We start from the raw sequence: 24,253 nt of genomic DNA, 5'->3' as shown, positions 1-24,253 counted from the left end.
CACAGGCTGGTGTGAGTGGCAGGAACCATCTGTGGTCACCATGGCAAAGAGGGAGGACAGCCCTGGCCCGGAGGTGCAGCCAATGGACAAGCAGTTTCTGGTATGCAGTATCTGTCTGGATCGGTACCGGTGCCCCAAAGTTCTGCCTTGTCTACATACCTTCTGTGAAAGGTGAGGAGAGCTACTGGAGGGGACAAGGACCCTGCAGCCCCCTGCCCCCAAGGAAAACCCATGTTATAAACAAGGGGAATGTGAATACATGGGAGAGAGAGACAAATGAACCTTATCCTGCAGGAGACAAGGGTTGGGTTGCAGTAAGCTGTGAGAGAATCAGGACTCTGAACTCTGAGCCAGAGAGTTGCCTAGAATCCGGCTTTCTCAGCTTTCCCAGATCTCAAGGCAGCCAGAGGGGAAATCTGCACTGAGGCTCCCAAGCAGCAGTGGGGCTAGCGTAGTTTGTGACTGATGGAGGGATGGATATTTGAGATTAGGTTTGTTCTTCTCTGACTGTTCTGAGACACTAAATGAAAGGCAGTGCTGCCCAGCCTCTAGGCTTCTATGCATCCTGCCTTCGTTCTTCTTCTTTTTTTTTTAAAGAATTATTTTATTTATTTATTTATTTTTTCTATTTATATGAGTAGACTGTCACTGTCTTCAGACACACCAGAAGAGGAAATTGGATGGCATTACAAATGATTGTGAGCCACCATGTGGTTGCTGGGAATTGAACTCAGGACCTTTGGAAGAGCAGTCGGTGCTCTTAACCACCAAGCCATTTCTCCAGCCCGCCTTCGTTCTCCTAATATTGCTTTATTGAGTAACTGCTATGTCTCACACCCTATCCAAGTGATTGAGTATGCACCAAGAAGCAGATGGGAAAAAAAGTAATTATTTTATGGTTTTATTGAGACAAGATCTCACTGTATAGCCTTGTCTAGCCTGGAATTCACTACGTAGAGCTGGCTGTCCTTGAACATACAGAGATCTGTTCCTCTTTGCCTCCCAAGTACTGGGATTGAAGGTATGCGCTACGCCACCATATCCAGTCCTACAGACATGATCTTTATGATTTAAGGGTTTGTAGTAAGGTGAGGGAGGTAGCAATCAGACATTTATAGAGCTTCATTGTAGACCCATGAATTGCACTCACAGTAAATTCTGCAGATATGGTATTCAACCTTGTGAGCTTAGTGATCCGTTGAAGTTTGTTGAATCCTGTCCATACCATGAGTTAGGTAAAGGGAATTTAAGAGCAGGCTAGGCAGAGTGGAAAAGTCAGCAAGGCCATGTGGCCTAGGAATGTCTTGGATTTCTAATGTCTAGGGTCCTGTGAGAAACCCTGTGGAGCTGGAGCATAGTGAATGATTGCAGTGGTCTCCACTGGGAGGTGGGCTCTGTAAGCCCATTAGGAAAGCCATCTTACCTGAGAACCACTCAAAGCCGCTGCATGGTTTTCTGCATGCTCCCGTTGTGTTTTGGCAGCATTTTCTCTCTGACCTCCATTCTCATGGCTGTGTCTTAGATATCATAGTCCCCAGGTCTTCTCACCAGAGTCTCTCCAAACCTTCCATCTATCTCCTGCTTCCCTGAGAGCCCTGCCCTTTGAGATTCCAGGTTTAATATTTTCTTCCTGTTTACTCGTGGGCAAAGATCTTGGCTTCTTGCTCATTCAGATTCTTCCATCGGCCTGTGGACCTCAACCCACTTCTGTCTGTCTGACTCTAGAAAGTAGTACTTCCACAATTGTGAACTCCAGCCCCTCCTCTTCTGGCTCCTTCCACCCTGCTACTGCAGGTGACACCTTTGACTCGCTCTAAAGCCTAGGCTCCTTGGCTGCTCCCTTTCTTCCCACGTTGCCACCTCCCCCTGGCTTCTTTTTCTTTTCTGTCCATCGTCAGCCCTACAGCTGATCATCTCACTATCCCTGGCCCACTTCTCTCTCACCTTTGTCCCTCGCTAAGCCTGTGTTACAGAGGCTCAGTGCTATGTCACAGCTGTAACTGGATGCCTGCGTACTTGTATGCCTAGTTCACTAAGCACTCTTAGGTGAAATTAGTGACTGCTAATAGTTGGCCATGGATTTTCTACTTGGTTTACATGTATTATTTTACTTAAGATGCATTACCCCCCCCCCCGCCCCCCGCCGCCCTCTGGCTGTGTATGGTGTATAAGTAGGTGCATTTTCTAGGTGTGTGAGTTCATATACATCATGTAAAGACCAAAGGAAGGTGTCAGGTATCTTCCATTATTACTGTCTGCTGTATTGCCTTATAATAGGGTCTTTTGTTGAAGCTCATTGTTTGGTTAAGTTGGTTTGCCAGTGGGTTCCTGGGATCTGCTGTCTCCAACCCCCACCCACCCTCACCCCACCCCGCTGCCAGGGTTATAGGCATGTGTAGCTATGCCTGGCTTTTTATGCGGGTACTGGAGATTCAAACACAAGCCTTCATATTTACATAGCAAGTCCTCTTACTGGCTGAGATATCTTCCTAGCTCCAGAAAGATGCATCATTCCCATTTTAGAGAGGAGAAAACTAAGGTTGAGTCATTCAATTACAAAGGAATATAGCCAAGGGATACCCAACATATAACAGGGATATGCGAGAAGAGAAGGGTGCTGGCAATAGAAAAATTTTTGCCTTAGGAAATAAACAAATCTAGGTGTGGTGGAATGAACCTTTAGTTCTTGTTTAGAGGCCAGAGGAGCTATGTAGTGATACTTTGACTCAAGGGGGAAAAAAGTACAAAATAGTAACAAGGAAAAGAAGTAAACAGTAAAAAAGTAACAGCAAAGGAGAGACCAGAAAAGGCAGTGTGTGCTGGTGAGTGAGGCAGGAGCTAGGAGGTGGTAGAATTGGGGAATCTCTGTGTAGCCCAGGCTGGTGCTGAACAAGTGACCCCCTTGCCTCAGCTTCCCAGGTGCTGTGATTACATGTGTGTGGCATCATGTCGGGCTGAACTGGATTTTTAAAAAAATCTCATTAGTTGTATAGAGAGTGAATTTTAAAGGAGCAAGAGAAGAAACAAGACCAGTTGGAAATTGTGGCAGTCCAGGGATGTTGACCAACAGAAGTTATCCATCAGCTTCAAGATCATGGAAGGAATAGAACTAGAATGATAAGTGTTGTTAGGGGTGGATTTCAGAGTCCAGAGGTGGCCGCTGCTGAGATGTGGGCGGTAGTGGGAGAGTGCGAGTGGACTGATGAGGTGAGGTGAAGAAGAAGTTTGGTGGTGAGGAAGTAAGGAAGAGACCGTGATGGAGAGCCACTGAGAACAATGCAGAACTTGAGGGGGGGAGGTAGAAGAGTTGAGTCGGGAAAAGTACTTCAACAAATCAAGAAAAAACTCCTAGGTCAGTGGAGACAGCAACAAGGGTGGGGGGTGGGGATAGGCAGAAGAGAGCAGCTTCAAAGGAGACACATAGAATGTTCCAGTGGGGACGAAGGAGGAGTCAACCCCACCTTCTGGCCCTAAGGAATGTGGAGCATGAAACAAAAACCACTCTCTACTGGGAGGGACTTCAGGGAGAAGTAGGTCACAGAGAAACCAGTTATTATTTGTAAAGCACTTAAGATCATACCCGGCATGTTATGTTTGTTACATTTTAATTCAGAACAGAAGGCATAGGCAAGAGCAAGAGGAGAGTCTGGGATAGAGGACAGTTTGCACCGTGGGTATCTTTCTCTGTAGATTCACCATCTCCAAGCACGGCCGCCTTCAGTCTGCTGTCTGCTTCTGTAATCATCGTGCTTCCCTCCCTGGGTGACTCATCCCAGCCACCACCATCACCCCTTACTCCTCCAGTCTTTACTCTGTGGTTGAGCCCCCTGAGATGTTAGGCACCCTTATTCTGACTCTGTCCCTGTGCTCCACTAAAAACCACCCTTCCTGTGTTCCTTCCCCCACCAAAGGTGGGGCCCGTGCCTCCCCTTTAGCCCAACCAAGACTCCTTCCATCCCCAAGACATTGTCTTACTGGTTTCCTAGTCTCTCCCATCACTCCCTCTCTACTGTTAACTTTAGCTTAAAGAGAATCTCAAAATCCCCGTTTATAGTGGGCTGGGGATGTGGCTCAGTAGTAGATTGGATAAACTGCAAAAGTAAATAAAGTACCCCTTATTAGCAGAGAAGAACTGTCTTCTTGTCTCCTTGCTACACCGTCCAGTCCTTCAATGCCTTCCCACTCAACTGCCCAGCCCCCACCCCTTCAACTTGTCTCGTTCAGACTTTTCCCCAGCAGCCACTGCTGTCACCTTCCCAGAGAAAAGGCTGCTAATGTTTGCCAAATGCAGTGGGCACTTTCCACTCTGGAGCCACTTCCCACCCTGTGAGTCATTCCCTCCTCCAGACCCACATCTGACTGGACAGTCACTCCTCCAGCCTCTCCGCCCATGCCCTCTGCTCTTCACATTCATCTTTACTGACTCCTTTGTCCCTCTCTTACCAGTGTCTGCATCTTTTCTGCTGTCCTCCTCTGTCTTCGCTGATGTTGATGTCCCCCCATCTCTGTCTCTCAATCCCCCTTTCTCAACAGTGCAGTTCTTCTGTGTGTTTTCGTTTTGATGTGTGCCACCATCAGTGAGATACCTAAGCTAGGAGGCTGGGAGCCAGTTAAGACTGGTCTCCCTCACTCTCTGTATCTACTTGTCATTGTCTGTGTCCCTTCTTCTCCTTCTTTCCTCTTACTCCCTATATCTAGTCTTCCACCACCAACCCCAACTGGGTCTCATTGCATCGCCTGAGCTGATTGTGTAATTGAGGCAGTCCTCTTACTCCATCTCCAGAGTGCTGGGATGATAGGCGTGTGCTGCCATACCTGGCCGTGTTTCTTCAATATACACCCATGTTCCCACCCATACCCGAATCCAGGTCTATCTCCTGTCCTGTCTGGAATATCCTGAGTATGTGAGTTAGCACACACTTGCTTTACATTTAAATATAGGCTCCAGTGCTCAGTAGCTTGATTCCTCTGACCACTCACCCTTGCTGTGCCCTGACACATGAAATACAAAGCATAGCATCCAACGCATGTGTCCTTGGTAAACAGCAACTCTGATGGTGCCACTGCCTTATCTGTTGTCATGTCCCCTCAGATTTGCCCTCCTTTGGCTACCCTTTGCTGCTGGGACCTATTGCTGGGTGCCTCCTCTTTTTTCATCATCACTGCTGTCCCTATCCTGCTAAAGTGCTTTCTGTACCCTGCTTCCCCTCCTTCTGCCTTTCTCTGCTTGGCCCAACAGTTACTTCTCCACACAGGTTTCCTGGACCTCTGAAGCGTCTCCTAGCCTCTTCTCCACCCACCTGAGCCATGTGCATGTCCCCATCTCCTCTGTTCTTTGTGCATTGTGCTTGTGTGGGCCAGACTTTACATTTAATCCCGTGTGACTGAATTCTGTGCTGTCACCATCTTGTAAGGGCAGACTCCTTGGTTCATGACAGTACCTTGTCAGCGGCCATAAGTGGATTAGGTCCCTGGCCTGGAAATTGAACTGAGGCACGCCAGCTCTAGGGCCAGTGTCTTTAATTCTGTGTCTTTGTTAATCCCTCTGAAGACTGGAACTATTTTAAAAGCTTGCACCGTGTTTTATTTTTTATCCTTAGAGCTTGGCACAAATTTGGCAAGAATAAGCAGTCAGTAAATGTTTAATGAGTTAAAGGGGCCAGGGCTAGCAGGATGAGGGATTGTTACATATTTTCTTGAGGTTTGGTAAACACCTGTGAAAGGCGAGTCTTTGTTTGTTCAAGCAGAGGAATGTAGATGTGTCTGTTCTTAGAGAGACCAGGGATGCATTTCTGCTCAGTCCTCAGAGGCCTTTTAGCACCTGCTGGTGGATGAGGCCTGTGTGCACCACACAAAGATGCTTCAAAATGAAATCTTAATTGCACAGCTATGTAAAAGGGGTTAAGCATCTATGAGGGACGTTTTGCCACTCCCCCCTTGACTCTCCCTTTTCCTTGGTCAGATGCCTCCAGAACTACATCCCTCCTCAGAGCCTGACACTGTCCTGTCCAGTGTGCCGGCAGACATCCATCCTCCCAGAACAGGGCGTCTCAGCCCTACAAAACAACTTCTTCATCAGCAGCCTCATGGAGGCCATGCAGCAGGCACCTGAGGGGGCTCATGACCCTGAAGACCCCCACCCCCTCAGCGCAGTGGCTGGCCGCCCTCTCTCCTGCCCCAACCATGAAGGCAAGGTGGGCCCAAGCGAGGCCCAGTGAGGCCAGGACTTGGGGTGGGAGGAGAAGGAGAGGTGATGAGGGTAGGGTGGTGGTGGGTAAGGGGCTCTGCAGGGGTGAAGAGGGCCAGAGGGGAGGGGCAAAGAAGTGTAGTGTGGCTGTCGCCTCACAGGAGCCCTTGTACCACCAGACAATGGAGTTTTACTGTGAGGCCTGTGAGACTGCCATGTGTGGTGAGTGCCGCGCAGGGGAGCACCGTGAACACGGCACAGTGCTGTTGCGGGATGTGGTGGAGCAGCACAAGGCAGCTCTGCAGCGCCAGCTTGAGGCTGTGCGTGGCCGGTAGGCATCTTCTGGGGACTGGTGCCTCAGCAGGGGCAGGGCAGGGGCCTCAGGGAGGGGAAAGAAAGGGTCTGGGAAAGGCAGAAATGGAAGGCCGCAGAAGGTCAAGTAGGGGATCTCCCAGAGGGCGGTAGTGAGGCCGTCTTTGAAAAGGCCTGATTTGGCCAGGATACCCTTCAGCCATCCTGGTATGAGATGTTTCACCTCCTCAGATTGCCACAGCTGTCTGCAGCTATCGCCTTGGTTGGGGGTATCAGCCAGCAGCTGCAAGAGCGCAAGGCAGAGGCCCTGGCTCAGATAAGTGCTGCCTTTGAGGACCTGGAGCAAGCTCTGCAGCAGCGCAAGCAGGCTCTGGTCAGCGACTTGGAGAGCATTTGTGGGGCCAAACAGAAGGTATGTCAGGTCACCTTTGCTAACTATGGTCTGTCATTGCTGTGGTTGTCTGCCCCACCACCACAGCACCCCATCCACACGTGTGTCTCTGTGTCCGTCTTTCCTGCCATGATACTACAAGGTCATCATTAATCCCGGCGCCTTCCTCCTTGCCAGTCTGCATGCTCACTGCTTCTCTTCTTCTCCAACAGGTGTTGCAGACACAGTTAGACACACTGCGCCAGGGCCAGGAGCACATTGGCAGTAGCTGCAGCTTTGCAGAGCAGGCACTGAGACTGGGCTCTGCCCCTGAGGTTTTGCTAGTAAGAAAGCATATGCGAGAGAGGCTGGCTGCTCTGGCAGCTCAGGCCTTCCCAGAAAGGCCACATGAGAATGCCCAGCTGGAACTGGTCCTTGAAGTGGACGGGTTGCGGAGATCGGTGCTCAACCTGGGGGCACTGCTCACCACCAGTGCTACAGCCCATGAGACAGTGGCCACGGGCGAGGGCCTGCGCCAGGCACTAGTTGGCCAGCCTGCTTCTCTCACTGTCACCACCAAAGACAAAGATGGGCGGCTGGTGCGCACAGGCAGCGCAGAGCTGTGTGCAGAGATCACTGGCCCCGATGGTGTGCGCCTTGCAGTACCGGTGGTGGACCACAAAAATGGCACATACGAGCTGGTGTACACTGCACGCACAGAAGGTGACCTGCTCCTCTCAGTGCTGCTCTATGGACAGCCGGTGCGTGGCAGCCCTTTTCGTGTGCGTGCCCTTCGACCTGGGGACCTGCCACCTTCCCCAGATGATGTGAAGCGCCGGGTCAAGTCTCCCGGTGGTCCTGGCAGTCATGTGCGCCAGAAGGCAGTTCGTAGGCCGAGCTCCATGTACAGCACTGGTGGCAAACGGAAGGACAATCCAATTGAAGACGAACTCGTCTTTCGTGTTGGTAGGAGGGCCAAGCACAGAGCCAAATGAAGGCTAAGGGCAGAGTTAAATGAAGGGTGAATGGAGGGGCTGGTAGGGGCCCAGGGAAAGGTAGTGGGGGAAGGAGTTGGCTCAGACAGGGGTTTGGGGAGTAGGGAAGCGAGGCTCAAACTAATCTCAGCGTTCATTCATGTTTCCCTTCTCATCTCTTACTCACAGGTAGTCGTGGAAGGGAGAAGGGTGAATTCACCAATTTACAAGGTGTGTCCGCTGCTAGCAGTGGCCGCATCGTGGTAGCAGACAGCAACAACCAATGTATTCAGGTAAGCCTCTTTACCTAGCTCCTTTAATACCAGAAAGGACTCACACTCTACGGCCTTCAAGGTTACCTCCTGGAAGATGAAACCCACAGTCAATACTGTCTTTAAAGAGCCGTGAATCAAAGTGCCTCTAGCCTGCCCAGGTCAAAATAGTGTCCTTAATCTGGGCCAGGGTTCCTGTGGCCTTTCCTTTCCAGCCATGCTAAGACCGTGTAAGTTCCTAGATCAGTGGCTCCTTTCTTCCTCTCTGCCTGCTCTTGAGCTTACTGCTTGCTGGTCTACTTTGTCTTAGTGTTCAGGTTGCAGATCTGCCCTTCCCAGCTATCTTTCAACATACCAGCCTGGCTCCAGAGTAAATGTTATCTTCCTGGAGAGTGCAGCCATCTGGTTGGCTAGCGTGTCTTTCATGAGCAAGAGGGTAGCATACAACCTCCAGTGGTTTCAGACCTGTCTTTCGTTGCCTTTTATCTCTCATAGCTTACTTATTCGCCAGTCATACTCAGTGTTCATGGTCTCTGATGTACCGCAAGTTCCTTGCTACAACCAGGAAACATGGCTTCCCTCCTTTACATCCCTTGCAGACAGCACGGATCCTAGCACAGTTGGCATGAGTGTGGTAGATAGCATAGTGATTGAGTGCCTAGGCCCTGAAACCAGATACCTCGGCTTGAATCCTGGCTCGCCCTGTACTAGCAAGTCATGTGACCTCTTGGCACTGTAGTTAACTAATGTGCAAAATTAGGAAACACATTTCTCAGGATTGTTGAGAGTATTAAATGTACTACACCCAACACCTTGCTGTTGTTAAATATATCATTGTCTGGTTATGAACTGTAAACAGAGTCAAGGAGGTGGGAAAGTGCTGGAGCGGGAAGTTCCCATCCCATCCCAAGAGGCTTGCTGTTCGGAACCTGAGGTGGCTGAGGTCAGATTGTAAATTGTTTTGGAAATGATTATAGAATTTTGATTTTACCCTGTGAGATTTGTACTGTATACCTCAGTTCTTAGAAATGTATTATTGAGCAGCTGAACCTTAGCTCTGAAGATCCTGATTTTAAAACAGCTTTACAGTTTTTGACCCTGCCTGAATTGCCTTTCTTGTCACTCTTTGCAACTTCTTGGCCCCACTTCACCTAGCAGAAACTCTTGCAGCCAGATTATTAGGCCTGTTGGCTCTCTGTTTTTCTTAGGGTAGAGAAACAGAGAAACCCAGGAAGGGATGAAGGGAAACTTGGGAGCTCTGGGGTAATGCTGGGATTGTACTCAGGATAACCTTTAATACCCACCCACCCCCCTTCCCTTGAAGCTAGAAATGCTTCCTAGCCCAAAGGTTGAGATTTGTGGACATCTGTCATGTTGTACAAACACTTGGGCACTTACCACACATGCAGAAACACTGGTACTGCTTGACCATCTAGTGGAGGGCTGTGAGAGAGGCCTGGCATAGTCCTCTCTTCCAAACACCTGCTATTCTCTAACAGTCCTTGCTCAACGCTCCATTCCCAAGTCCACCCTGACATCATAGCTGCTGGAAGCTTCTTGGATTCCAGTGCTGAGCACTTGCCTCTCTTACTCTGGGCTACTCAGGCCTGATAAGATATGACACCACCTCCCCCTCCTGGTTTGCTCCTGAGGCTGGGGTTCCTTGTGAGCTTGTTCAGTCAAGCAGGGTGGAACACTGCTGATAGAGCAGGCACACACAACAGCAAGAAAAGACTGATTTTGAATGAATAACTTGATGTGTAAATACTTGGCATTGAATCATTGTCATAGTCCAAAAACGTTGGTGAGCTCTTTCTGGGGACATCCTTTCTGCTGTGATCCTCTGACCTCTCCCAGCCCTTCCCTGTGGTGGTTTTCACACTTTTCCTTCTCTGGCTTGGTTTGTTGGTTTTGTCTTCTTGTATCTTGTATCTTTTTGTTGTCATTTCCTTTGAGATCTTTGAAGTCAGCGATCTACTTAATGTAGCAAAATCTAGTGCTGCGAAACAGTGTGGCAGCTTTTACTGAGTACCAGATGTCATGGTAAAGAGGGATGGGATGGAGAGTGGAGGGGCTTAGTGGGCCACATGTGGGGTGTTCCCCTTAAGAAGCAGGCCCCTTTGAAGTTGAAGAGTTCGCTTTTACCCCTATTGCATTTTGAGGCTGCTGGGTGGCTTCCAAATGGATCTGTCCATCGAGTTCAGGCCTGAGATTGAATTGGGAGTTCTTTTGTTGGTTGAATGCGTAGTAGATGACAGAAGCTACACACCACTGAAAATGCAGCTGCAGACAAAACAGATGCAGCGCCAGCTCCAAACACAGCTTGCATCCTTAGAAGGGGCAGGTCACAGATACAGCTACAAAGTGATAGCTGTCACAAAGAAAGCTATAAAATGCATACTGTAGGGCCCTAACTTTACATGTATGTATTGATCTGAACAAAGGGGAATCTCTAAAGAAGTGACCTGGAAAATTGGAATTCTATAGATGATATGAGTTGGCCAGTTCTAATAGGGGGTGTGAGAAAGGATGGGAAGAGTGAGGCTTCCCAGACCCCACTGTTAGTCTGAATTGAAGCTGCCAGCAGCAGGAGGGTCATGGACCACCTCACTGCTGAACTTCCTGTTCCTTTTAGTCCCATCACTTCCTGTCTTTACCCTCTGGTATTTCTTTTCTCCTGCTGGCAATTCTGACTTTGCAGAGGCCCAGTGCAGACTTCAGGTGCTGTGCTGGCTGACCAGGCGAAGACTTGCTACAAGGCTTGTGTCAGGAGAAGTGATGTGTTGTGGTCAGACAGGTCTGGGAGACCTATCCCTGGGTGCCCAGCCCATGAAGGAGAGAGCAGGGCTGAACTGAACATCAAGTCCAAGGTTCAGAAACTTGAGCTCTCTGTGGTAGCTTCTTGGCTCTGGTCCATCCATCTTGTGTCCCCAGAGGCTATAACAAAGTAGAGTGTATGAGAATTCTGCAATGAGTAATGGAGCTGTTAAATTAGAAGCTGTGATCTAAGAGGAAGAGATTAAAAGAGACACTTTAGGATGAAAAGATCTTAGCATCTTATGAGGCTAAGATGGAGGAGTAGGAGAAGGGGAGATTGAAGGATTCATTCTAGGGGACTGGAGAGTTGGCTGAGTGTTTAAGTGTACTGGCTGCACTTCCAGAGGACCAGGGTTCAATTCCCAGCAACCATAATGGGAGCTCACAAGTCTCTATTACTACAATTTCAAGGGATCCAGTGCCCTCTTTTGGCCTCTACGGATACCTGCACTGGTGGTTTATAGAGATTCCAGAAGGCAAAACACCCTTACACATAAAATTTTAAAAAACCTTAAAAATGGATTTCTTCTGTCCAGAAGAAAGGCTGCCTTGTCAGCCTATAAACGGAGTAGAACAAACCTTGTCAATGCTCCTTGCCTACCCCTTTCCAGCTGGCTATGAAGTTCTGTTGTGTCTCTCTTCTGTATTTCTCTTGAATCTATCTGCTTCCCTCTAGATTGTTTCCTTGGTCCAAATCTTCATCATTTGTCATCTAGATTCTTGCTTTAGCTTCTAACTGGTTGGCTAGCTTCCAGTCCTGACTCCTTCCTGTCAGACTATTTCTGTAAAAGCAGATCTGATCTTATTGCTTCTCTGGCCATAAATTGTCAGTGGCTCTTAGTTATAGGCAGGGCACATGGAATTCCTGTCAACTACTCCAGCCACACCAGTGAGGTCCTCAAACAGGGCTGGTGCTAGTGAGCCTCTGGGCCTGTCATGGATTCTTCTGGTTGGTACCTCAGTTGATATCTTTATTGGCTGTTGGCTCACATGTCTCCTTCTCTTGGTGCCTTTTCCCACCAAACCCTTGGTCCCTTTTGTGTTTTCATACTCCCGTCAGTCACACCTGTCCTGCATGTCCTTAAGGTAGCCCTCTCGTGATCCCTCTGTACCCCTGGCCTGGTGTCAGCACATACTTGTTGAATGAATGGGATCTTGCTAGGACCCTTTCCTCTATACCCACAGTGTTCCCCTCCTCCCTGCACCCTCCCTTGCTCCTCTACTCCAGGTTTTCTCCAATGAGGGCCAGTTCAAGTTCCGATTTGGGGTCCGTGGGCGCTCACCTGGGCAACTACAGCGTCCTACAGGTGTGGCAGTGGACACCAATGGAGACATTATTGTGGCAGACTATGACAACCGTTGGGTCAGCATCTTCTCTCCTGAAGGCAAGTTCAAGGTGAGAAGCTTGCTGTTGCTGTACTACAAACCCCTGGTGACCTGCTCAGATGGCCATGCTACTGGGTCAGGCCCTGAAGTGGTCTATCACCAGCTCAAGATTCTGCTTTGATCCCAGGCCAAGACTTTTCTTTCTACTATACTAGTCAGGATAAAGTCCCTTATGGTATGCCTTCCCTACAGACCAAGATTGGAGCTGGCCGCCTCATGGGACCCAAGGGAGTGGCTGTGGACCGAAATGGACATATCATTGTGGTGGATAACAAATCTTGCTGTGTCTTCACCTTCCAGCCCAATGGCAAGCTTGTTGGGCGTTTTGGAGGCCGTGGGGCCACTGACCGCCACTTTGCAGGTATAAGAAAGCAACCCCAAGATTAGACTGAGATGCTGCGATTCCATAGAATTTCCCAGGGTCCTCTGGCTGTAAAGGCCCCTTCTATATCTTGACCCTGATTCCCCTTTCCTACTACCTAGTTCCATCCTCCCAGAGACAGGGTATCTCACCCCTCCCAGAGATCCTACCCCTCACCTGACTTTTAATGCTTTAACTCCCCCCCCCTTTCTGTTCTCAGGGCCCCACTTTGTGGCTGTGAACAACAAGAATGAGATTGTAGTAACGGATTTCCATAACCATTCAGTGAAGGTCAGTGTCCTCCCCCTCCATAACCACTGTCCCAGTCACCCCTCCTCTTCAAAAAACTCCTTTCTCCCTCCCCTCCTCTTTTAAGCCCCCTTGAACTCCTTCACTGAACCAATAAACAGTTATGGCTTGGCTACTTTGTCCTAGGCACTATGCTAGAAGCTGGGGACTCCATGTAAGCAAAACAAACACATTCCCTGTCTTCTAGGTTTGAGTAGCTCAGGGTAGAGGAAAAAAGCAGGAAATTACCATCTGAAGTGATAGATTCTGGGTAGGTACAGGGAACTGTGGGAGAGTTGAGCAGAAGGCATTGATACAAGGGGAGACCTAAAGTACCAGTAGAATTAACCAAAAAATAGAGAAGGAGAGAGTTTGAGTCAGAGGACACAGAAGAGGCTAAGTGTGGTGATACACACCAGTAATCCCAGTGCTTGGAGGTGGAGGGAAGAACAGCAGTTCAAGGTCACTTTTGTCTCCATGAAGAATTCAAGAACTTTCTGAGATATGTACTACCCTATATTTTAAATAACACACACACACACAGAGGAGCAGACCTACGTGGAAGTTGGCATCATTCATGGTGCTTTGGCAACTGTGGGTACTTCAGATTAGGGACACTTCTGTGAAGGGCTGGCCCCCTTTTTAAGAGCTGTGGGGAGTGCTTAAGGAATTGCAGGCAGGGCTGTGGTGAACCCCTGTGTGTCTTAGAAAGGTCACTCTGACTGGGGCAGTGCTAGAGACAGTGGTCAAGATGAGAAGTGAGCACTCAGACCTTGAGACAGGTATTGCAGTAAGTATATGAAAGGCAGACTTGAGACAGGTATTGCAGTATGTATTTGAAAGGCAGACTTGAGACAGAACCAGGGATGTGTCCGTTTGTTTGTGTCAAGCTGAGAAGGTGAAATGGAGATGGTCTGTCCCAGCATGGTGGTAGCAGTGTCAGAACAGAGAAACGGGAAGTACCATTCACTCCCCCAGGGAAGCTTCATCTGGCAGTGGGATACAGTGTGTGATCCCTGGGAAGAATTTCTGGGCTAAGCTAAAGATCTGAGAATTCTCCCTGGAGCTTTGCCCCACCCTCCGAGGCCTTGCCCTCTGCCCGAGGTCAGGTCCCCAGTCCCTAGCCCCTTCCCCCACCAGGTGTACAGTGCTGACGGAGAGTTCCTCTTCAAATTTGGCTCGCATGGCGAGGGCAACGGACAGTTCAATGCCCCCACGGGAGTAGCTGTGGATTCCAATGGGAACATCATCGTGGCCGACTGGGGCAACAGCCGCATACAGGTGAGTTAGGCCCAGGGATAGCTTGAGAGTGAGGCTTTCTCTGTGCCTCTGTCTTTCCCCACACAGACTCTTCTCTGCCTGACTTTACCTCTGTTTCCATTCTCCACGTCTTCCCCAGGTATTCGACAGCTCTGGTTCCTTCCTGTCCTATATCAACACGTCTGCAGAGCCACTATATGGCCCACAGGGCTTGGCATTGACCTCGGATGGCCACGTGGTAGTGGCTGATGCTGGCAACCACTGCTTTAAGGCCTATCGATACCTCCAGTAGCTGCACAAGGGCCCTGCTTGGCTCATGGAGGGACGGACATAGGGGTGATTGGACAAGAGGGTCTGGCTAAGAGGTGGGCCAGACCCGGCAGCACTGAATGTGGGCTATGGGCACGGGTGTGCCCAGTGCCCTTCCCTTCCTCCCCAACCCCACGGTTGCACTTTATTTATTCGGTTCTTGCTTTGGTGACTGGGTGGGCCTGGACTGGTCCCAAGGATGTGTGCAGAGCTTCACCCTAACCCCTTTACACACCCCCCTTACACCCTCAGTCTGCTCTCTGATTCCCAGCCTGGGGCCAGAACAGCCTCTTACTTCAGAAGTCCCTCTGGTTGTCTCCCTACCACCCTATACACACTGACAGAGACAGCAATACCCCACCCCTATATTAAATAAATGTGTTCGCCAAGGTGTTTTTGCTAGGTTCTTGTGGGGTGGGTCTCTGAAGGGTTGGAGTATTGCTATCTACTATGGACTAAAAAGTAGTCAAGAAGACAGACAAATGACACAGTATCAGCAACAAGTAGTGACATTTTTAAAGAATATCTTTAATGTTTTTGTCTCATTTTAAATATTTATTTTAATTTTATTAATATGGATGTTGTGTTTGCATATCTATCTGTTCACTACGTGCATGCAGTGCCTGTGAAGAGTGTTAGAGCCCCTGGATCTGGAGTTAGAGATGGTTGAGAGCCATCACGTGGGTGCTGGGAACCAGGTCCAGGTCCTCTTCAAGAGCAAAGGGGCTCTTAACTGCTGAGCCATCTCTCCAGCCCCTAAAGAATATTTTTCCTTATTCTTTGACAATGTTACACATGTATAACATGTATCTTGGTCATATCCACCTCTTCCTCCCCCTGCAGCCCCTCAACATGGCCTCTTGCCCACATGGTCTTTTCTTTTATAACCCACTGAGTCCAGTTCCAGGTTTGCGTAAAAACAACAACAAAAACAAACAAACAAAAACCACTTCAGGATATGAGAACAAAAAAGAGTGAATCTCTGGGACTCCAGCCACTTGCCAGTTCCTCATTCCCAGGCCTTGTATCTCTTGCGTATGCTGTAGAAATCGACAGGTCCCCCCACCCTCCCTTCATGGGGCTACGGACTGGGAAAAGATGACTCTTACCCAGTGCATAGCCACAGCTACAAGGAGAACCATTTTAGATATGAAAGCATTCCGTGAGGCTTGTCCAAGTGGAGGTTGGATGTAAGGGGCTCCATGGTCACTGGTAGAGGTCATTCCAAAGACATGGGCCCCTAGCCCTTTCTATTGCTGCCCTTTTCCCACAGTGGAATGGAGGTTTTCACATTGCATTCCAGAGCTCTAGTCTCAAAGTAGGACTGCTAATCCCAGAGATCATTAAAACAGTACTCAGTGAACTGGGAGGTAGGGACTACAATTTCTCTACTAGAGACTTCAGCTCAGAGAAGTAGGTCACATGTTGACTGAAGAGCAGAGTTGAATCTATAGCTGTCATTCTCTAACAGTAAATTAGTGTCTTTCATTCTGACCTCCTTGCACCTAGCATAATTGGCAGAGGAGGTACACAAGATTTAAGCAATAGTGGATCTGAGGAGGCTGGTCATGAGAGGTTATGAAAGAGAAAAGGTATTGTCCAATAAAATTCCTGAGTATTGGTTTGGAGGCACTATGAACATCACAAAGTCTTTGCAGAGGTCAAGGATGTATTACTTGTTCCACATGGAAGCCTTGGTTATACTTAACAACTCTGGTCCTCTCCATCCCTGACGGTTGAGACTTCATAGGCAGGTGGAGGAATACACTTCCTGAAGCTATAGGGCAGAGTTCTCTCCAGGCTATGCACCCGGCTCTAAGAGGAGCAGTGCTGTCTCAGTCCATGTACTGACCTAAAGAGGCAGTGGGCTCAGTGTCTGCAGAGTCTCTTCCTCCCTTCCATTCCGAGCCAAGCACCAGCTGCAATACAGAATGGAAGCTCCAAGTTCCTATTCCTGGGTCTCTCTTTGAATGTCTAAAAGCAAAGGGGGGAGTAAAGTGCTAGTAAAGGTGGCCTAAATACTTCCTGTGCCAGCCAGAGAGCAGAACCCACCCTCCAGCTGGTCTCTAGATTAGGCAGGCTTCCTAAACCATGCAAGAGGTGTCTCAAAGAGAAGCCACTTCGTTCCCCCTAGATCCATCCATCCTGGGTATTTTCTGTCTAGTTCTGATCTGAGGTTCAAGTAGGTATAAATAATTCTGGGATTGTGGAGCTCATGTCGTGATTCAACTGGTATGACTCAAGTCATCTTCACACACATGGGGCATCACTACAAAACCTTCATCAGGACAGATCAGGAAGTTATTTTTGTAGTCCTGCATGAACTCAAATCCTGTTTGTTCAGTGATCTTTCATGGCAGTGGTTCTCAACCTTCCCAATGCTGCAACCCTTTGATAGCGTTAGTTCCCCATTTGTGGTGACCCCCCCAACCAAAAAATTATTTCATCACTACTTCATAGCTGTAATTTTCCTACTGTTATGAATCATAATGTGAATATCTGATATGCGACCTCCCTAAGGGGTTGGGACTCACAAGTTGAGACCACTGCTCTATGACCATATATGTTACTAAACACTTACTACAGTGGGCCCTAAGAAAACAAGGCAGAAATGGTCCTGTGCTTATGGAGGTTACAATAGTGGGAAAAGAGATATGCTGTGACAAAGAACTAAATGTAAAATGACAATTTGAGTTCAAGTATGAAGGAGAAAAATAGAGTACAGGGACAGAAATAGTGTTAAGAAGGGGAAACCGGGAAAGCCCCTTAATCAGCCTGCTGAAGAAGTAGAGTGGCCAAGGGAGTAGCTATTGTAAGTAAGAGTCAGAGACAGCCAAAGAGGAGAGCTTCATGGGTTTGGAATCTTCAGGAGGCCAGAGTGGCTTCAGAAAGGTGGTTGAAGAAAGGGAAAGCAGGTTGAAGAACGAGAGCTGAGCTGGATTTAATTAAGGCCAAATTTGGGTCCAAGTGTAACAGCAAACCACTGAATAACGTAAGCAGTAGGGCTGGGTGAGATGAACGGGTAACTAGAGAGTGAAGTGGGGGGAGACAAGAAAGGGATTGACAGCTCTAAACTCTAGGGATGTAGCCTGTGGAAAATTGGACAAATAGAAGAGAGTGGATGCTCCAAATGCTTAGCATAGCTTTTCAATACAAAACAAATTCCAGAAAAACCCATGTGTCCATCAGCATGGAATAGTACCATAAGCTTTCTTGCTGATTTGTATTTTTAAATACCCTATTTACACCTCTAAAAAACAACAACAAAAAACAAAACAAACAACCCTGGAGAAATAGCTGCACATGGTGCAATATGCTTTAATTTCAGCACTCAGGAGGCAAGAGGCAGAAGGATTTCTGAGTTCTAGGCCAGCCTGGTCTACTTAGGGAGTTGCAGGACGTAGACTCTGTCCCAAAAAGACAATAACAATGTATAGTCTTGTCTTTATAAGCCTGAGGTCTCAGCATGTGTGAGGCTGAGGTGGGCAGATTGCTGTATGTTTCAGGACAGTCTAGGCTACACCATGTGTCTTAGGGTTTCTATTCCTGCACAAAACATCATGACCACGAAGAAGCAAGTTGGGGAGGAAACAGTTTATTCAGCTTACACTTCCACATTGCTGTTCATCACCAAAGGAAGTCAGGACTGGAACTCACATAGGGCAGGAACCTGGAGGCAGGAGCTGATGCAGAGGCCATGGAAGGATATTTCTTACTGGCATGCTTCTGCCTGCTCAGCTTGCTCTCTTATAGAACCCAAGACTACCAGCCCAGGGATGGCACCATCCACAAAGGACTAGGCCCTCCCCCAACCCTTGATCACTAATGAGAAAATGCCTTACAGCTGGATCTCATGGAGGCATTTCCTCAAAGGAGGCTCCTTTCTCTGTGATAACTCCAGCTTGTATCAAGTTGACACACAAAATTAGCCAGTACACCATGAGTAACAGGCCATACATCTAGACCCTGTCTTTTTTTTTTTTTTAAGATTTATTTATTTATTTTTGTGAGTACACTGTAGTTGTCTTCAGACACACCAGAAGAGGGCATTGAATCTCATTACAGATGGCTGTGAACCCCATGTGATTGCTGGGAATTGAACTCAGGATCTCTGGAAGAGCAGTCAGTGCTCTTAACCGCTGAGCCATCTTTCCAGCCCTCTAGACCCTGTCTTAAAACAACAAAAATGCTGATGTATGAAGTATGCTGTAGAAGAAAAGCTTCTATTATTAGGATCCTTGTTTTTAAGAACAGGAAAGGAGCCAGGTGTGGTTGCACATGTCTTTAGTCCTTGCACTGGGAGGCAGAGGCAGGTGGATCTCTGAGTTTGAGAGTCTAGTCCATATAACAAGTTCCAGGCCAGGGGGAGGGGGTGTTTGACAAAGCTATATATAAGTCTTTTACGAAAGAAGAGGTAACCTCAGGTATCCTTTTGGAGATCACCATGGCAATAAGAACAGATGTATAGGGTAGGCTGATTACAGAGGAACAGGAGAAGTGGGAAAGCTATCTCAGTGGGCAGATGAGAAAACATGGTGCTTACACTATTAAAGGGCCAGAAATATACAGGCTTCGTGTATAATTACAAAGCAGAACTCACAGGATTTAATAATTATGTAACAGTATTTTAGGCGTTGTTCCATGTGCTGAAGATACAGTGGTGGGGAAAAAAACAGATGAAATCCTCATCCTGGGCCTGAGTTTGTAGAGCTCAAGGGTATAATGCTTGCCTGGATGTGCCAGACTCCAAGTTTGATTCTCCAGTACAAAAAAAAAAAATTCTCTGCAAAATTAGATAATATAGTGACTAGTAGATTCTGTAGCTCCTCCATTTCTGCCAAATGAGAACTGATTGTCAGGGACTTTGAGACCTGATTGCTAAAAGCCAGCCATTATTAGACTGTAGCCAGGTACCATGACTACCTAAGATGCTCCTGCCACTGCTTCTCGAGTGCTGGAATTACAGTTGTGTGCCACCATGCCCAGCTATTTCTCCAGGCTTTTTGTTTTGTTTTAAGGGTACATATACTTTTTTAAACAATATTATTAGCAAAAGTTTATGTAACTTTTCCATGCTGATGAACACCTACGTTTCTCTGGGATCTATGATTTTAAATGGGGCATGGTGATGGTGGGTGATGGTGGCGCACGCCTTTTATGCCAGCACTCAGGAGGCAGAGGCAGGTAGATCTCTGAGTTTGAAACCAGCCTGGTCTACAGATATCCAGGACTTCACAGAGAAACCTCATTTTGGAAAAACAAAAACTACTACCCAATCAAAACCAAAACAACAACAACAACAAAAAACCCAACCAGTGTGCTCAGTACTTAGGAGACTAAAGCTCCTAATCATGAGTTTGAGACCAGCATGGGCTACATACTGTCTCACTCCCCCCCCAAAAAAAGTTAAACGATGACATTAAAATTAAATCAGTTTAAAAATTTAAAGTTGAATGATACACAGGAGCAACCCCTACAGCCTGTTTTACCATCACGTGTGCTCAAGTCACGGGTGCCCGAATTTGTACATCTCTTGGGTAGGAAGGCCACATAGAACTCCATTACAGGGTGTCTTTTCCTCACTTTGTGTTTCAAACATTTTGTAGCTTGATCAGCTGTTGTAGAGGAATTTCTCCAGCAACATGGCTGTTCTGGTAAGGGATCACATCCAAAGGCTACAGATAAGCCCTTAGTGCACACCTTTAATCCCTCTGGCTGGAATACAGACACAGCTGGTTGTGGTGTGTGAAGAGGCAGTTTCACCAGCACAGTTTTATAGAGACAGGTTGCAGGTGAAGACAGAATGAGCCAGGGAATGAGAAGGACTTAGAAGACTAGAACAGATTGCTAGAGAGTGTTTGAAGCCAAGCAGAGCAATTCAGTTAGAAGCAGAGAGAAGCCAATTTGGATCAGTCAGCGTGGAGAGGAGTTTGAGCCAGAACAACTGAGTTGAACCAGCCAACCAGAGTTCAGAAAGAACCGGAAAGGGTACGGTTATTCAGCAGTAAGCCTCTAGGATGACAATAAAAGTTACTTTTACAAACTGTGATAGAATTTATACAACAGAAGCCAGCAAATGTTACAAATCAGGGCTTTCTCCCCCTAGAGAACAGATGTTAAATATTTTCCAGTATGCCCCTTCATAAACTTAGGCCACAGCCCGGAGTCAGGAAGCCATAGTTTAAACCAGGACTCTATCAGTTGCTAACAATGTGATTTGGCTAAGATGCCTAATGTTGATTTCCTTAATTATTAAAAAAAAAAAAAAAGACAAACAGTTCTACATCATCTATTTGTGCAGCTAAAACAAAACACCAGAGGTGGATGATTTTAAAAGAAAAGAAATGGTTTTTTTTTACAGGTTTGGAGGATGGAGAGTCCAAGATCAAGGTGCTGGTGTTTTTGGTGCCTGGTGAAAATGGCCTGCTCTTGACATGGAAGAAGAGAGAGAGAGAGAGAGAGAGAGAGAGAGAGAGAACCCTCTCCATGCTCTTTTTATAGCTGCCTTGTCCTAAGAACTTCCCTACAGGCCCCACCTCCCACCTCTGACTTATTGGGAAATAAACTTGCAGTACATGAATTTGGAGAGGACAAATATATTCAAACCACAGGATCAAAATAACATATATTTGATTAAATGAAATTTGAATGCACGCTTAGTACAACAGCAGACACCAGTGCCTAGTAAATGTGAATAAACTATTTTCTACTCATAGGGAGATAAGAATAGGGTGTTTGGGAGCAGGAGAAATATTTCAAAAGACCAGAGAGTAGTTTCCCGAACCCGTATCGTCAGGCTTAAACCGGTCTGTAACTGCAATTCCAGAGTTCTAGCACACACACACACACACACACACACACACACCGCCTCAAGCACCGGCATGCAAACAAGCAGATACACACACACACACACACATAAATAAATAAAAAATTAACATATACAATTTAGAACATAAACTTTAAAGAGAGGATGTTTTGTTGGTGGGGTCAGTTGGGGCCGGTGAGCTCTTTTTAGCAGCCTGAAGCTTTATTCCTAAGCCATCAAATCCCAGGAGAGGGAGAGTCCCGTCTCTGCTTTGAAGGAGGCAGAGAAAGCACCAAGCCCAGCACAGCACACCCAGTACTCAGTACTCCCAGGAGGAATTTATGAAATCAGACTAGTTTTAGGGCAGGTTAGACAGAGCTATCCCAAGGGACAGTGAGGTCGATGTTGAGGTTAAATACAGAGCCTTGCAATGCCAGAGGATGTCCTAGCCATTAAGGCTTTGCTGACCTGTGTTCAGTCTTTCCTTGGGGTGGGTGGGGGTGGGGAGTCAGAAAGCTGCTGGTGTTGAGAATTGAAAAGACTACACCAAAAAGGAAAGGATTGTATTTTTCAGAGCTTGAATTTCTTTGGAAATCAAGCTGAACTGAGGCCTCTATACCCTCTCTGACTAGAGGAGGTTTACAGAGGACAGGAAAGGCGCAGAGGGGAGGGTGTGTTCCTAAGCCCATAGAGGTAGGGGTTAGGAGGAGTGAGAGGGGAACTCTGAAAAGCCAGTTTGCAGGAGGGAAATATTCCCTGCCTCTGACCTGTGATTGAGTGGTGTGAGTGCATTGTCGTCTCCAGGGGGCGCTTGTGCATAACTGGAACAAGTTTCTTGGTCCAGACAGGAGCAGGACAAGCAGAGGCCTGAAATCAAGGTCAGTCAAGGTCAGTGCCGTGCTGCGTGCTTGAGAAGAGTTACCTTGTGACTGGTGACCTGTGACCAGCACCAACGTTGCCAGCAAATTCACAGCCCAGAGTTCCCAGAAGGACGCAAGTCTCTAATTCACAGTTTTTTGCCTAGAAGTTGGACTTCGTTTGCCTGTTTGTGAAACACTGTGTCGGGGCAGGGGTGGGAGTGGAGAAAGTCCATGGAAGTTCTGGTAATGACTTTAAGTCACCAGACAAATGAATGGTAGACAAGTGAGTTAAGAAACAACAGTATGAAACTAGGGCCATAAACACTATTCTGAGATAAGCAATGGATCTAGGAATGGTACAAAGGGAACCAGAGCTGTGTGGGAAGAGGCCAAGCTATAAACAAGCATCTAGTATTTGTGTATTATATATATATATATATATATATATATATATATACATATATATATATATATATATGTGTGTGTGTGTGTGTGTGTGTGTGTGTGTGTGTGTGTGTGTATAATGTCTATAAGTATACTGTACCTGTCTTCAGACACACCAGATGAGGGCATCACATCCCTTTACAGATGGTTGTGAGCCACCATGTGGTTACTAGGAATTGAATTCAGGACCTCTGAAAGAGCAGTCAGTGCTCTTAACCTCTTAGCCATCTTTCCAGCCCCCATTTTATTTATTTTACACTTTTTAAATTTATGTATACGTGGTACTTTGTCTGCATGTATATCTGCACACCAGAAGACAGCGTCAGACAGTGTGAGTATTGGGAGTTGAAATCAGGACCTTTGGAAGAGCAGTGTGTGCTCTTAACCACTGAGACATCTCTCAAGCCCATGTGCTGTTTCTCTTTTGAGGTCTGCTAGGCAAAGGGACACTGGCTTACAAGTTAGTAATGGATGTCAGAAAGGCCCTATATTAGAGTATTAGAGGCTAAAGACTCTACTTAGCATCAGCTATGAGTGCAGATCCAGCCAGTGATGCCTTGGGGTGAGCAAGTGTGGGTGTCCAGCCTCAGTGTTCCTTGTCCTTTGGGAATCTAGCTTTGCCCACTGACCCATGAGGATGGACTGACACTAACAGCACATTGTATTTGAACCAATTGTAACTTATCCCTGTCTAGCTTACAAATGAATGAGAATCTCTGTGGTTATTTACTTTGGCTTTGACAATTACTGGAGATAAACCCTAGTATATACTTTTCTAACTGTTGGCCTGGCTACTTCTCCTCTAGTGTACCCCAAATACTTGCTGTTTTTCCTGGCCATGTGCTTATGAGCCATCTTCCTTCCTCTCTCCTCCTTCTTCTCCCCCGACCCTGCAATCCCCAACTAGGTAACTCAAAATCCTCCTACCTTTAATCCTTCCAGTAATTGGCTGTACCGTTTTTATTTAACCAATAAAATTAAATAATAATAATTTAAGGAACAAGGTTTGCACGATAAAAGCTGGTATACATGAGAATTCACTCATAGGCGAGTAGACCTTCGGCTACAGAATTCAGCATTGCAGTACATAGCAATAGACCCAACCAACTGTAAAAGTGATCTTGGTGGGGCTGGTGAGATGTAAGAGCACCTGACTACTCTTCTGAAGGTCCTGAGTTCAAATCCCAGCAACCACATGGTGGTTCACAACCATCCATAAGGAGAACTGACTCCCTCTTCTGGAGTGTCTGAGGACAGCTACAGTGTACTTACATACAATATATAAAAAAATCTTAAAAAAAAAAAAAAAAGTACTGAATGGAGCAGCTCAGTAATAGCATTGCCCAGTGTGAGCATGGACTGAGGTTGATCTCAGCACCTCATGAAGGAAAAGGTTATCTCTAGCCTCTGCTCAGGCGTGTAGAGGGATGTGAGGGCCATAAGACCACCTAAGAAGGTCGCTAAGGATCAGACGTCTGGGAGACTGGGGCTAACACACAGTGGGTACTACCTACAACTCTTTACAGAGCTGGCAGCACATCTTGGAAATGAAGCAGGCTTTGGGAGTGATGAGAACAGAAGGTACTGGTAATGGCAGGTAATAGCTCA

General features: G+C 47.2%; 1 protein-coding gene across 10 annotated transcripts in view; it reads left to right on the top strand.

The window, feature by feature from the left end:
- The window catches only part of Trim3 (tripartite motif-containing 3), a 29,112-nt gene extending 7,998 nt beyond the window's left edge, over positions 1-21,114 (top strand). For 3 of the 10 annotated variants that reach the window (XM_006508040.2, XM_030242806.1, XM_006508041.4), the window contains exons 2-12: positions 6-171; positions 5,963-6,189; positions 6,367-6,518; positions 6,731-6,911; positions 7,103-7,835; positions 8,033-8,136; positions 12,161-12,328; positions 12,511-12,679; positions 12,900-12,970; positions 14,108-14,248; positions 14,367-14,929. In XM_006508040.2, coding sequence (XP_006508103.1) covers positions 6,121-6,189; positions 6,367-6,518; positions 6,731-6,911; positions 7,103-7,835; positions 8,033-8,136; positions 12,161-12,328; positions 12,511-12,679; positions 12,900-12,970; positions 14,108-14,248; positions 14,367-14,519 — 1,941 coding nt within the window. In that variant the 5' untranslated portion in view covers positions 6-171; positions 5,963-6,120 and the 3' untranslated portion in view covers positions 14,520-14,929. Of the gene's footprint in view, positions 1-5; positions 172-5,962; positions 6,195-6,348; positions 6,519-6,730; positions 6,912-7,102; positions 7,836-8,032; positions 8,137-12,160; positions 12,329-12,510; positions 12,680-12,899; positions 12,971-14,107; positions 14,249-14,366; positions 14,930-20,897 lie in introns of those variants that run through there. The other 7 variants (NM_018880.3, NM_001285870.1, NM_001285871.1 and 4 more) reach the window with 3 other exon arrangements.
- The last annotated feature ends 3,139 nt before the right edge of the window (positions 21,115-24,253 follow it).

This window comes from Mus musculus, chromosome 7 (genome assembly GCF_000001635.26).
Source record: "Mus musculus strain C57BL/6J chromosome 7, GRCm38.p6 C57BL/6J".
NCBI lineage: Eukaryota > Metazoa > Chordata > Mammalia > Rodentia > Muridae > Mus > Mus musculus.
This window is presented reverse-complemented; position numbering and strand designations above follow the sequence as displayed.